This window comes from Chiloscyllium plagiosum, unplaced genomic scaffold (assembly GCF_037043375.1).
Source record: "Chiloscyllium plagiosum isolate Xiang-an unplaced genomic scaffold, Cpla_swu_hap1 HiC_scaffold_10, whole genome shotgun sequence".
In the NCBI taxonomy this organism is placed as follows: Eukaryota; Metazoa; Chordata; class Chondrichthyes; order Orectolobiformes; family Hemiscylliidae; genus Chiloscyllium; species Chiloscyllium plagiosum.
The window spans coordinates 99,136,287-99,150,382 of record NW_028270148.1 but is presented as its reverse complement, the minus strand read 5'-3'; the positions used below and the strand labels follow the sequence as shown (position 1 = coordinate 99,150,382).

Below are 14,096 nucleotides of genomic sequence, written 5' to 3'. Positions count from 1 at the left end.
TGTCAAAATTAGCCTTTCCCCAATTTAGAACTTCAACTTTTAGATGTAGTTTATCCTTTTACATCACTATTTTAAAACGAATAGAATTATGTTCGCTGGCCCCAAAGTGCTCCCCCACTGACACCTGAGTCACCTGCCCTGCCTTATTTCCCAAGAGTAGGTCAGGTTTTGCACCTTCTCTAGTCGGTACATCCACATACTGAATCAGAAAATGTTCTTGCACACACTTTACGAATTCCTCTCTATCTAAACCCTTAACACTGTAGTAGTCCTGGTCTATGTTTGGAAAGTTAAAATCCCCTACCATAACCACCCTATTCCTCTTACAGATAACAGATCTCCTCACAAATTTGTTTCTCAATTTCCCTCTGACTATTCGGGGATCTTTAATACAATCCCAATAAGGTGTTCATCCCTTTCTTATTTTTCAGTTCCACCCAAATAACTTCCCTGGGTGTATATCTGGGAATATCTTCCCTCAGTACAGCTGTAATGCTGTCCCTTACCAAAAACGACACTCCCCCTCCTCTCCTGCCTCCTTTTCTATCCTTCCTATAGCATTTGTATCCAGGAACATTAAGCTGCCAGTCCCGCCCATTCCTGAGCCATGTTTCTATAATTGCTATGATATCCCAGTCCCATGTTCCTAACCATGCCCCGAGTTCACCTGCCTTCCCTGTTCGCCCTCTTGCATTGAAATAAATGCAGTTTAATTTAGCAGTCCTACCTTGTTCTCTGCTTTGTCCCTGTCTGCCCTGACTGTTTGACTCACCTTTGTTCTCAACTGTACCAGTATCAGATTGACCTCTTTCCTCATTATCTACCCCCCCCACCACCCCCAAACTTACCCTCCCAAGCAGCTCTAGCTCCCTGCCAATATATTAGTCCCCTCCAAATTAGGTGCAATCCGTCCTTCTTGTAGAGGTCACTTCTATCCAAAAGAGATTCCAATGATCTAAAAATGTGAATTCTTCTCCCATACACCAGCTCCTCAGCCATGCATTCATCTGCTCTATTCTCCTATTCCTGCCCTCACTATCTCGTAGCACTGGGAGTAATCCAGATATTACTACTCTTGAGTACCTCCTTTTTAAATTCTTGCATAACTCTGTAGTCTCCCTTCAGAATCTCAACTTTTTCCCTTTCTGCTGGCCCCTCTCCCCTTTGAGAGCATTGTACACCCTCTCTGAGACATCCTTGATCCTGGAACCAGCAAAGCAACACACCATTCCGATTCTTCGCAGCTGGCCACAGAAACGTCTGTCTGTACCTCGGACTAGACAGTCCCCTAAACACAATCCATCTCTTGGAACCTGACGTACCCCTCTTCGCATTAGAAATAGTCTCAATACCAGAAACTTGGCTGTTCATGCTACGCTCCCCTGAGAATCCATCCTCCCCTACATTTTCCAAAACAGCCTACTTGTTTGAAATGGGGATAGCCACAGAAGACTCCTGCACTACCTGCCTACTTCTCTAACCTTTCCTGGAGTTAACCCATCTACGTGACTGTATCTGCGACTTTTCTCCCTTCCTATAACTGCCTTCCATCATATCCCCTTGCTCTTGTAAATTCCTCATTACCACTGTCGCTCCAACCAATCCATTCGATCTGATAGTGTTTGCAACCAATGGCATTTATAGTAGATATAATCATCAGTAACACAAACCCCCCCCCCTAAACTCCTACATCCAACAAGAAGTGCATATCACTCTACTAAAGGTCATTTTTGCTTCTTTCAATCTACAGACCCAGAAAATAGCACTGACTTATTCCTCTACAAAACAGTGCTCCAGGTTAAATTAATACTTATGGCTTATATTTTAAGTTTAATCAAGAGACATCTCAATAAAACATATAATCATAAAACCCACTCTACTCACTACTGCAGATGTACTGTAAGGCCACGCTTAAAATATCCACTGTTTCTGTGCTGTGACCTCTCCCAAACAGGTTCCTCCAAGATTAGTTGTGAATTTCACTCTGTTAATTTTCCCAGATGCACTCCGATGTCCAGCAATACATGAATTCAAGAGCAAAGGCAGTAACTGTGCAGGTCCACTGCTGTGTCAGTTAACAATGTGGGCTTCTTTCACTCTCTCTCTCGCACTGACCTGACCATGTGCTTCCTTTGTCTATTCCTCTCCCTTTTAAAAGTGCTTCTGTTTTGACTGTTTTTTCCTCCAAAGTTCCAAAACAATGCAACAGCATATAAACAGTTATTGCTGCTCCTGGAATTCGAGGAAATCACCTCCAACACCTAAAATACCTCAAAAAAGGTGCAGCTGTTACAGCCAGAAATTTTTCCCATCCTCCATCTTGGATTACCCAGAATCCGATGCAGAGAAATGAGAAACAAAGGACAATGAAACTAACCAGGTTATTCTTCCAAAAAGCGCACTTAGACTTCACAGGTTATTTCTATCCTTTACTTTTCTACGATCGAAGGGAAGAGGTGAAGACGACATTTGAATGTTAGGATTTAGATTTAGATTACTTACAGTGTGGAAACAGGCCCTTCGGCCCAACAAGTCCACACCGCCCCGCCGAAGCGCAACCCACCCATACCCCTACATTTACCCCTTACCTAACACTACGGGCAATTTCCCATGGCCAATTCACCTGACCTGCACATCTTTGGACTGTGGGAGGAAACCGGAGCACCCGGAGGAAACCCACGCAGACACGGGGAGAACGTGCAAACTCCACACAGTCAGTCGCCTATGGCGGGAATTGAACCCGGGTCTCCGGCGCTGTGAGGCAGCTGTGCTAACCACTGGGCCACCGTGCCGCCCACCACTGGGCCACCGTGCCGCCCACCACTGGGCCACCGTGCCCAGTGAAAGTGTTTAAATTGGATGGAATACCTGGAGTTAACAGACTGGCGACCACGGATGTGAACGGAAGTGGTGCTCAATGGGGCTGTTCAATCAAACAACTGATTCTGGTGATGCAGCATCAACCTGTTAGTGAATTTAACTGGCTATCAGCAATATACCTGTTCAGTTTGAGAAAAGATTGAGTGATGAGAAGCCCCTTCATTAATAGATGTTTACATTGATTGGACACTGGACAGTTCTTAGAGGTGGAAAACCTATAGCTTGAAATTCTGTTGAGGGGACAAGGCCTCCATAATGTATTAAGTGCTTCCCCATTGAGTCCCAAATCACAGCACTTACTTGAATACATTCACAGCAACTACAACCGGAATCCCAAACAGCTGAGCGATCTCTATCTGCTTTTGCAAATTACAGCACCCATCAGTCACCAGTTTCAGGTTCTACAAAAACAATGACATAAGCCTTAAACAAAGAAACTTAAAAGGTTAAGTATAGAAATGCTGAACAGGTCAGCAAGCACCTGCAGACAGACAAGCAGAGTTAACATTTCACCAGAACTGAATTGAGAAAACAGAGTCTGTAAACAAATATACTGGCAGGAAAAGTACACCTATAAATGGCTTCAAATGCAGCTGGATTAGGGAGGGTCAGCTAGTTTCACTACTTGTGCTTTTACATAAAATGGCATTCATTTCTCAATTGTGAAACCTCATCTTATTAAATCTTTCAATGGTTTGGACTTATTCGGCCTATGTCAATTTATACAAAGGAATAAATTAATCAAGAACATCTGAAGGAGTTAAAGCCCATGAGATTATGTAATCCTAACTGGTATTAAAGCACCTGCATACGTAGCTAAGGCATTTCTCAGGCCATCTTGTTTCATTATGCTTGGAAATTATTCGAAGATATGACTGCTCCAGAGAAAGCTCGTGAATAGAGAATCCCTTCTGGAAATGAGTGGTACCCACTGGCTCCATTCAATCCATCACATCACAAAAAATAAAAGTTTTATTGTATCAGAAATAATGCTACACTAAATTTCTTACTTAAATTATTTTGGGATTTAGATTAATTCCAAAATAAGCGGCAAATTCTCATTACTTACAACATTTTCTTTATTTTCACCATCTCAAATCTGAGACTAACATGCCTGAAAATTATATTTACACCTTAGAGTTTACAGTTTAAATATACGTTGAAATAATGCAATATGTTGAATATCTAAAAGTAATTTGTATGTTTATTTGGCGTAAAAAATAATATAAACTTATCCTTCCATTACTTTGCACATAATTCCTACAGATTTCTTTCACAGCACATCCCCAAACTTGTAATCTCTAACTCTTAGATGGACAAGCAGACACATTGGAAAGTCAACAACCATTCTGACTTAGAAATATATCGTCACCGGTGCTTGGTCAAAATCCTGGAACTCCTGACCCATGAGCACTAAGAGAGCTCCATTCATTAGACAGACTGCAGTTGTTAAAGAAAGCACATCACCACCTCTTTAAGTGAAATTTGGGACAAGGTATTAAATGCTGACCTTGCTAGTCAAGCTTTCATCCCCTAAAAAGGATGAAAGAAAAATTAAGATGCCAGTGACCTCAATAAATATTGTTCAATACTGGGGCAACACAGTGGTTCAGTGGTTAGGAGCGCTGCCTTATGGTGCCAGGGTGCCAGATTAGATTCCAACCTCTGATGACTTGTCTGCGTGGAGTTTGCACATTCTCCCAGTGTCTGTGTGGGTTTCCTCCAGATGGTCCGGTTTCCTCCCACAGGCCAAAGATGTGCAGGTAAGATGGATTGATCAAACTAAATTGTCCATAGTGTCCAGGGATGTGCAGTCCAGGTGGATTAGCAAATTCTTATTACTTCTATATTATTTAAGTGTTAACTAAACAATGTATCCTTGTTTAATAAGTTTTGTTTTGACATTAAATCCATAATTTGATAATTAAGAATCCTGGTTGATAGATCTTTTGACTACAATCTGATGTAGATAAGGTATTTAAATTGGTCATCTTTATAAGCTAATAAAAGCATTTTTATTTTACATTACTGCTTTAAGATTAGTGGGACGAGGGCAATGATGCACTCCTCCAACTGCAGTCATAACAAGTGCACATACAAGATTCTGGATTACATTACTACAGGAAACCTGAAGACTCTTCCGGTCTTTGTGATGTATACATACCTCCTCAGTGTACTCTTTTGATAGAGGTTTGCCTGCAGTGACCTGAAAGAGAACAAGTTAGTAACACTTGTTAACTTAAATACAGATTCTCACACAGATGTTCATGCCTGAAGTTATATTTTATACAAGCTATTTTTGGGTGAAATGCAAACAAAACAAAACAAAAACACAAAAATAAAAACAGTAGAAGTAGTACAAAAGAGGTAGCATTTCAGAATACCTTTCGTGACCATAGGAGATTTTGATCACTTCAATCAATCAAAAATGTCTAAATAATTGTTAAACATTGGCCATCGCACGAATAACTCATGTACTGTTCCTCAAATTGTGACATCAGATTTCTTGCATTCAACTTTGGGCAGATGGGGGCCTTAGTTTCATACCTCAATTGAAATGTCAACATTTACAGTGTAGCTATCAACATTGACTGTACGGATTTGGATGTCAGACTGGATTACGTGCTCAGGTTCTTGAAGTTGTTTTCAACATATCACCTTCTGATTCGGAGAATCACTTAATTATGATGTATTACAGCCCTGGACTATTGGGTACAAATTTCTATCTTATTTCTCCATTGAACCTGAGCCATTGGGTGATTCCTAGTTCACAGACATATTCTGACCATTTTAAGTGAATGACAATACATTTAAAGCTTTACTTCCTTTCTCCAGACATCAATTTCTGCTCAATGCATCTTGTCTTGGTTATTTGACTATGTCTATGTATGGGAAAAGAAACCTTCTGTTGAAGATAGATCTGACTGGATAGAAGAAAAGACTCGTGGGCAGAATGGTGCATTCTCATTACTATGTGTACACCATCTACTCACATTGGGGCCTCCACCATGCATTTTCAAGGCACGGATTGTTGCCACAAGCACTACCACATTAGGCTTAAGGCCTGATGTTCTGCACTTGATGTTGAAGAACTTCTCCATCCCAATATCAGCACCAAAGCCTGCTTCAGTCACTGAAAAATAAGACACAATTAGACAACCTAGAAATTCAAAATGTAGATTTGTGTATGCAATCAAATGTCATCAGTCTGCCCATTTATTGAAATTATGGCTCATCTTTATCTCAAGTTCCTTCCATCTGTCTTGAATCTATATCGTTTTATATTCTTTAGAGAAAAGCTTATTGATTTTGGGCCTAAAATTAATAATTGAGTTGCCCATATTGTATTTTATGGAGTACGTTCTGCAATTCTGCCATTCTGTGTAGAGGGGTTTTCTAATTTATCTCCTAAATAGCCTATCTCGATTTCAACAACAGTACATATTAGTCCAGTTGTGGTATAACCAAGATTTTGTAAGCTGCAGCAAAATTTCCTCCACTTTGTAGTCATGAAGGCCAACATCAATTAGCCTTTCGGATTATCCTTTGAGCCTAACTTATACATTTTAGTAAAATAAAATGAAGAACAGCAGATGCTGAAGATCTGAAACCAGAACAGATAATCCTGGAAAATCTCAGCAGGTCTGGCAGGATCTGCATGGAGAAAGTAGAGTTAGAGTTGAGTGACCCTTCTTCAGAATCCGGTTAAAGTTAACTTTGCTTTCTCTGCAGAGTCTGCCAAACATGCTGAGTTTCTGCAGTAATTCCTGTTTTTGTTCTATGTCTTTGTGATTAGTATACATAAGCTCCTAAATCATTCTGGCTCACCACTGTTCTTAGATCGACACTATTTAACCTTTTTAATTCAAAATGGACACCTCACACTGGGTGTTCAAATTCATTTATTGCGGGTTTATTACCCATTCACTTAATCTATTAAAATGCTTAATTATTTTACTGTTCCTGTCTATTCTATGTCATTACAATCTTGGATATACAATTTCAAATCATTAATGAAAACATTGATGAGTTGAAGCTCCAGGACATATCCTTGTGAGACACCACCAATTACTTTCTTCCAGTTTGGGTATTTGTACATTTTATTCCTAATTTCCTGTTTACAATCCTCAACCTAATTTAACATTCTGTTATGCAGAATGTTCTCAAACACCTTCAGAATTGCATACAAACTATAGCCATGATTATTTCCTCCTCTATATTTTAGGTACAGCCTCAAAAAAAAAGTTAAATATGTAAGACATGACCCAACCTCAATAAACCAATGTTGCACTTCTTCAATTAGTTCAAATTTCTTTAGAATTGGAATCCCTATAGTATGTAAACAGGTCCGTCATCCCAACAAGGCCACACCAACCCTGCAAAGAGTAACCCACTCAGACCCATTCCCCTACCCTATAATTTATTCCTGACTAATGCACCTAACCTATACATCCCTGCACACTGTGGGCAATATATACACACACACACACACACACATTTTGGCATATGCATTGACAAATTATATCTGTAAACATATTTATGACAATATATTGTAAAGTCCATTAACAATTAAACTATTTCTACACTAAAGAAGTAAAGTATTCACAATAATTGCCTTTAAACAATTTAAATAGTCAAGTGAGAGTTCAATGCTAAAAGTCTGAATTAAGCAACTTTGGACAACCACTTTTGCAGGTGACTGGACCACAGATATATTAATGCTGTTATGCACATAGCTGTGGAGTTTTAATTTTCACTACAGATTATCAAGGGTTACCAAGATTCACCAGTTCATACATCATCTTCAATTCTTGCTAAGACAGAAGGAAGAATCTCCTGTTTTCTCACAGGGTTGAGGGAATAATTTGAATGTGAAGGAGGAGTCACCAACATTTAACATTCAGATATCAATGGCTTGTTATTTCGTGCAAACTCCAACTACTGTTGCATTACAACATTCCCACCCATTCCTTTGTTAATGACTCAAGTATAGCCAAAATTTTGAATTTCCAGGGAAACAGTTGCTAAGATTGGATTGTGAAGTCTAGAGGATACAAAATGACGTACTGTTGATCAACAGGATTGCCTCAATACTACATAGTTTCCTCCCAGGTGAATTCTCTTTGGCTCTGGATTGGGAAAGATACAAAGTAACGACATGTACTTACATAGTGTCTTTGTCATAGTTAAACATCCCAAGGCGCTTCACAGAATATCAGAATTATGTTGCAGAAGGTAGCCATTCAGGCCTTTGGTTCTGCATTTGCTCAGAGTATTTTGACTTGGCTCCATCTCCTGCCTTATCCCCAAAATCCTGCTTGCTGTTTCTTTTTAAATAAAAATCCAATGCCCTCTTGAAACCTCAAGCGAACCTGCCTCCTCCACACTTCCAGACATTAATACAATGAGTTGTCTGAATATGGCATGCAAAGTGTTTTTGCCCTCACTCCCACATGTACTTCTTTTGCAAAGCACATTTTTAAAGAAGTGTTTTCCGGTTCTCGATCTTCAGTGGTTGAGAATGGTTTCAGACAGAGTACATTTTCTTCCTCTTTACTATGTCCTGACCATTCACTTTTCATCAAATCTCTCAAGAGTTTGCCTCTCCAAGGAGCACATCACTACTTTTCCCAATGTATCCACACAACTGAAGTTTTCATCTCTGAAACTATTCTTCTAAACCTCTTCTATACTGTCCATTCACATTCTTTGTAAAAGCATAGTGTCCAGAGCTGTACACTATCGTCCATCTGACATCCAGTCAGTGTTCTATGAAGGTTCAACATGACCTGCCTGCTGTTGTGGACTAGACCCCTATCAATGAAGCTAAGTGTTCAAAACAAAAGAAATTAAGTTCTAGATATCGGAATTAAAAATCACACACCAGGTTATAGTCCAACAGGTTTATTTGCAAGCACTAACTTTCAGAGCGCTGCTCCTTCATCAGATGGTTGTGAAATACAAGATCATAAGACTCAAAATTTATAGCAAACCTTTACAGTATGATATAACTGAAATCATATTGAAAAAGACCTGGAATGAACATGTTGGTTTCAGTTCTTTCATATGTAATTCGCAGAACTTCTTTAAAGTTACATTCTCAAGTGAACGTTAACAATTGGTGTCATGCCAGCCCTGAAAATGCATTTAAGGTGTGAGGTGCCCTATGCCACAATGTTCAGACTGACTCTAAACTAAGAAACGGGTTTGCAGAATCTTACATGGATTCATGCAGTTTTTGAGCAAAATGAAATGTAATTCTGCAAGTATAAATTCACCCCACAAACTTGTGTGTGTGCACGTATGTATGTATGTATGTAGGTAGGTAGGACCATGGGTGTCTGTGTCTTTCTGTGAGTGTGCATCAGTCGGTGTCTGTTCATGTCACACTACAGGTGACCCCATTGCCCAACAGACAGACACACATTCCTAGAGACCCATATTCCCACGCAGACCCTCTCTCATATGCTCACACATAGTCCCACACACTCAGGCGAGCGCACACACCCTCTCACAGACCTATACCCCTTTACACTCTCTCTCACACACTCATAACATCCCCCACCACACACACAAAGTTTGTGGGGTGAATTTGTACTTGCAGAATTACATTTTATTTTGTTCAAAAACAGCACAAATCCATGTAAGATTCCGCAAATCCATTTTTAGATTAGAATCAGTCTGAACACTGTGGCACAGACAGCTTCACACAGGGTACCTCACACCTTAAATGCATCATCTGGGCTGACATGACATCAATTGTTAAAGTTCACTTGAGAATGTAACTTTAAAGTTCTGTGATTTACATATGAAAGAACTGAAACCAACACGCTCATTCTAAAAGATGAGACTTAAACAATCCAGGGCTTTTTCGAAACAATTTCAGTTAAATCACACTATAAACTTTTGCTATAAATTCTGTGTCTTAAGATCTTATACTCCACAACCACCTGAAGGAGTAGCGTTCCGAAAGCTAGAGCTTCCAAATAAACTTGTTGGACTATAACCTGGTGTTGCGTGATTTTTAACTGTTTAAATTTCAACTCAGTTTGGCTTGCTTAGATGACCGACACATGTTGCTCGAAACAAGATTCCATTCAGTTTCCTTCCAAAAGTAGGATTTCCTTTCCAGTCCACATATCTCATTCTTATCCTTTTGCCATCTACTAATTCCGAGAATGCTGAACATGTCTATGGCTGGGCTCCCTTGAAAATTGGCAGCACGCATACTTGGGTCCTGCATAAATTATCAATTTTAGGCAAGAGAAAGGAGCAGCAAGATGAAAATTCTGAAACACTTAAAAAAAATTAGAGCAGAAAACTAAGATATTTTATATAGCTTTTCAACAACACTATTTAAATCAGCACCTCAAACATCATGGTTAATTCACAGTGCTTGCACAGCACAGACCAACAGACAGACCTTAAATATGAGGACAAACTTGTTCACTTTGAACTAGTACCACATGGTGGGTCGAGTTTGCTAGATGAAGTAAAGTAATTTCTCAACAATTTTATGGAATTAGATGGATTCTACTCAATGTGCCATCCTTATCACAGTTAGTTTGTGCACTGCGACATATCCTCCTCAGCCAGTACAGTCATTGTAAATCAGATCCGTTCTTGGAAAGAAAGCTCATTATGTGCAAAAGGAAGGAAACAGCAATTGTAACTCCACACACTGGATGCTTGAGACCATTAATAAAAGGAAATGCCGTAGGAAAATGGATCAGCTCTCTGCTGAACTTGCACTCGAGTGGATCATGCAGCTGTTCACTCCTCAGTAAATTGCGAATATCTGTCATCAAGTTCCTTTTTCTGCCTGAATCCTAATTCATTCCCATCACCCCCAACCTTGCTACCATTCGTTGGCTCTCAATTCAGCAATGTCTCATTTTCACGGTCAAACCCCTTCACACTCTCCCTAATCCTTATTTATGTAACCTGCTTGGTCCCACAGTATTCAGAGTTCTTTGTGCTCAATCCTGGCGTTCTGAGCATCTTGATTTTAATCTCTCAATTATTTTAAAAGTATTCTTGACAATGAATTCCAAAGTAGAATTGACAAGTCAAAAGAGACAGAAGTAGAATGACATTGTTCCAAAAAAAATTTTCCAGAAAAAAAATATCAGCTTTTGTGCATTTGAAAACTCTTGCACGTTAATTATTTACTTTTGTAAATTGAGGAAATCAATGGGAAGAAAGAAAATCTACAAAAACAAGACAGATGAACACTGGTTAATCCAGAGAACAATAAGAATGTTTTGGCCTGCGTTATTCATAGGGAAAAAGGTGCACAGGCACGTCAGTTATAGAGATGTACAGCACAAAAGCAGACCCCTCGGTCCAACTCGTCCATGCCGAACAGATATCCTAAACTAATCTAGTCCCATTTGCCAGCACTTGGCCCATATCCATCTAAACGCTTCCTATTCATTTACACATGCAGATTTAAATGTTGCAGTTGTACTAGCCTTCACCAGTTCCTCTGGCAGCTCATTTCATACACACAACACTCTCAGGTCCCTTTTTATAACTCACCTAAAACTATGCCCTCTAGTTCTGGTCTCCCCCACCCCAGGGAAAAGACTTTGTCTATTTATCCTATCCATGCCCCTCATGATTTTATAAGCCTATAAAAGGTCACCCTTCAGCCTCCAACGCTCCAGGGAAAACAGCCCCAGCCTATTCAGCCCCTCCCTGTAGCTCAAATCCTCTAACCATGGCAACATCCTTGTTAATCTTTTCTGAACCCTTTCAAGTTTCACAACATCTTTCCAATAGGAAGGAGACCAGAATTGCATGCAATATTCCAAAAGTGGCCTAACCAATGCTCTGTATAGCTGCAACATGACCTCCCAATTCCTGTACTCAATACTCTGACCAATAAAGGAAAGCATATCATTACCTTCTTCACTATCCTATCTACCTGCAACTCCACTTTCAAGGCGCTATGAACATGCACTCCTAGGTTTCTTTGCTCAGCAACACTCCCTAGGACCTTACCGTCAAGCGTAGAGATCCTGTTCAGATTTGTTTTTCCAAAATGCAGCACCTCACATTTATCTGAATTAAACTCCATCTGCCACTTCTCAGTCCACTGGCCCATCTGATCACGATCCCGCTGTAATATGAGGGAACCTTCTTCGCTGTCTACTACACCTCCAATTTTGGTTTGAACTGGAAAATTACTAACAACCCCTCCTATGTTCACATCCAAATCATTTATATAAATGACATGAAGTAGTGGACCCAGCACTGACCCTTGTGGCACTTCACTGGTTACAGGCCTCCAGTCTGAAAAACAACCCTCCACCACCAGCACCCTCTGTATTCTACCTTTGAGCCAGTTCTGTATCCAAATGGCCAGTTCTCCCTGTATTCCATGAGATCTAACTTTGCTAACCAGTCCCCTATAGGGAACCTTGTCCAATGCCTTACTGAAGTCCATATAGATCACGCTATTCCTGAAGAAGGGCTTTTGCCCAAAACGTCAATTCTCCTGCTCCACGGATGCCACCTGACTTGCTGTGCTTTTCCAGCACCACATGCTTGACTCCATATAGAGCACGTCCACCGCTCTGCCCTCAATCTTCTTTGTTACTTCCTCAAAAAACTCAATCAAGTTTGTGAGACATGATTTCCCACGCGCAAAGCCATGTTGACTATCCCTAATCAGTCCTTGCCTTTCCAAATATGTGCAAACCCTGTCCCTCAGGATTCCCTCCAACAACTTGCCCACCACAAACATCAGGCTCACTGGTCTATAGTTTCCTGCGGTGTCCTTACCACCCTTCTTAAACAGTGGCATGACATTAGCCAATCTCCAGTCTTCCAGCACCTCACCTGCGACTGTCAATGATACAATTATCTCAGCAAGAGGCCCAGCAATCACTTCCCTCGCTACCCAGAGTTCTAGGGTACACCTGATCAGGCCCTGGGAATGTATCTACCTTAATGCTTTTCAAGGCATCCAGCACTTCCTCCTCTGTAATATGGACATTTTTCCAAGATATCACCATCCATTTCCCCAAATTATTTATGTTCCACACCCTTTCCAACGTAAACACTGATGCAAAATAATCTTCCCCGATCTCCTGCGGCTCCAAGCAAAGGCTGCCTTGCTGATCTTTGAGGAGCCCTATTCTCTCCCTAGTTATCCTTTTGTCCTTAATATATTTGTAAAAACCCTTGGGAATCTCCTTAACTCTATTTGCTATCTCATGTCCCCTTTTTGCCCTCCTGATTTCCATCATGAGCACACTCCCACTGCCATTATACTCTAAGGATTCTCTTGGTCTCTCCTGTCTATACCTGGCATCTGCTTCCTTCTTTTTCTTAACCAAAACCTCAGTTTCTCTAGTCATCCAGCATTCCCCACAAATACCAGCCTTTCCTTTCACTCTAACAGGAATATATTATCTCTGGACTCTCGTTACCTCTTTTGTGAAGGCTTCCCATTTTTCAGCCATCCCTTTACCTGCGAACATCTGACCCAAATCAGCTTTTGCAAGTTCTTGCCTAATACCATCAAAATTAGCATTCCTCCAATTTAGAATTTCAACTTTTAGATCCAGTCTATGCTTTTCCATCACTATTTTAAAACCAATAGAATTATGGTCGCTGGCCCCAAAGTGGTACTCCACTGACATCTCAATCACCTGCCTTGCCTTATTTCCCGAGAGGAGGTCAAGTTTTGCACCTTCTCTAGTAGGTACATCCACATACTGAAACAGAAAATGTTCTTGTACACATTTTACAAATTCCTCTCCATCTAAACCCTTAACACTGTAGTAGCCCTGATCTATGTTTGGAAAGTTAAAATCCCCACCCTATTATTCTTACAGATACTCTGAACTGAAGGTTCAACTCCTGCAACATTAACAGAACAAATAATTTGATATTCTTCCCTTTCTTGTTGATTTGTTTTTTTTAAGAAGAACAGGCTTCTGCTTATATAGCAATCTCATGGCAGATGTCCCAAAGCACTATGCAGCTAATGAAGTACTTTTGAAGTGTAATCACTGTTGGAATGGAGAAATCGCAGCAGCCAGTTTGCGCACACCTAGCTCCCGCAAACTACAATGGGATAACTAACCAATTAGACCATAAGAAACAGGAGCAGAAGATGGACATTTAGTTTTGATTTGGAGATACCAGTGTTGGACTGGGGTGCACAAAGTTAAAAATCACACAACACCAGGTTATAGTCCAAC

The 14,096-nt window shown here is 40.3% G+C and overlaps 1 protein-coding gene across 1 annotated transcript in view; it reads right to left on the bottom strand.

The window, feature by feature from the left end:
- The window catches only part of mthfd1l (methylenetetrahydrofolate dehydrogenase (NADP+ dependent) 1 like), a 179,048-nt gene that overhangs the window by 69,394 nt on the left and 95,558 nt on the right, over positions 1-14,096 (bottom strand). The window contains exons 21-23 of the mRNA XM_087991755.1: positions 5,874-6,013; positions 5,045-5,086; positions 3,181-3,281 (exon numbers count right to left, since the gene is read on the bottom strand). Of these exons, the coding sequence (XP_087847881.1) occupies positions 3,181-3,281; positions 5,045-5,086; positions 5,874-6,013 (283 nt within the window). The remainder of the gene's footprint in view (positions 1-3,180; positions 3,282-5,044; positions 5,087-5,873; positions 6,014-14,096) is intronic.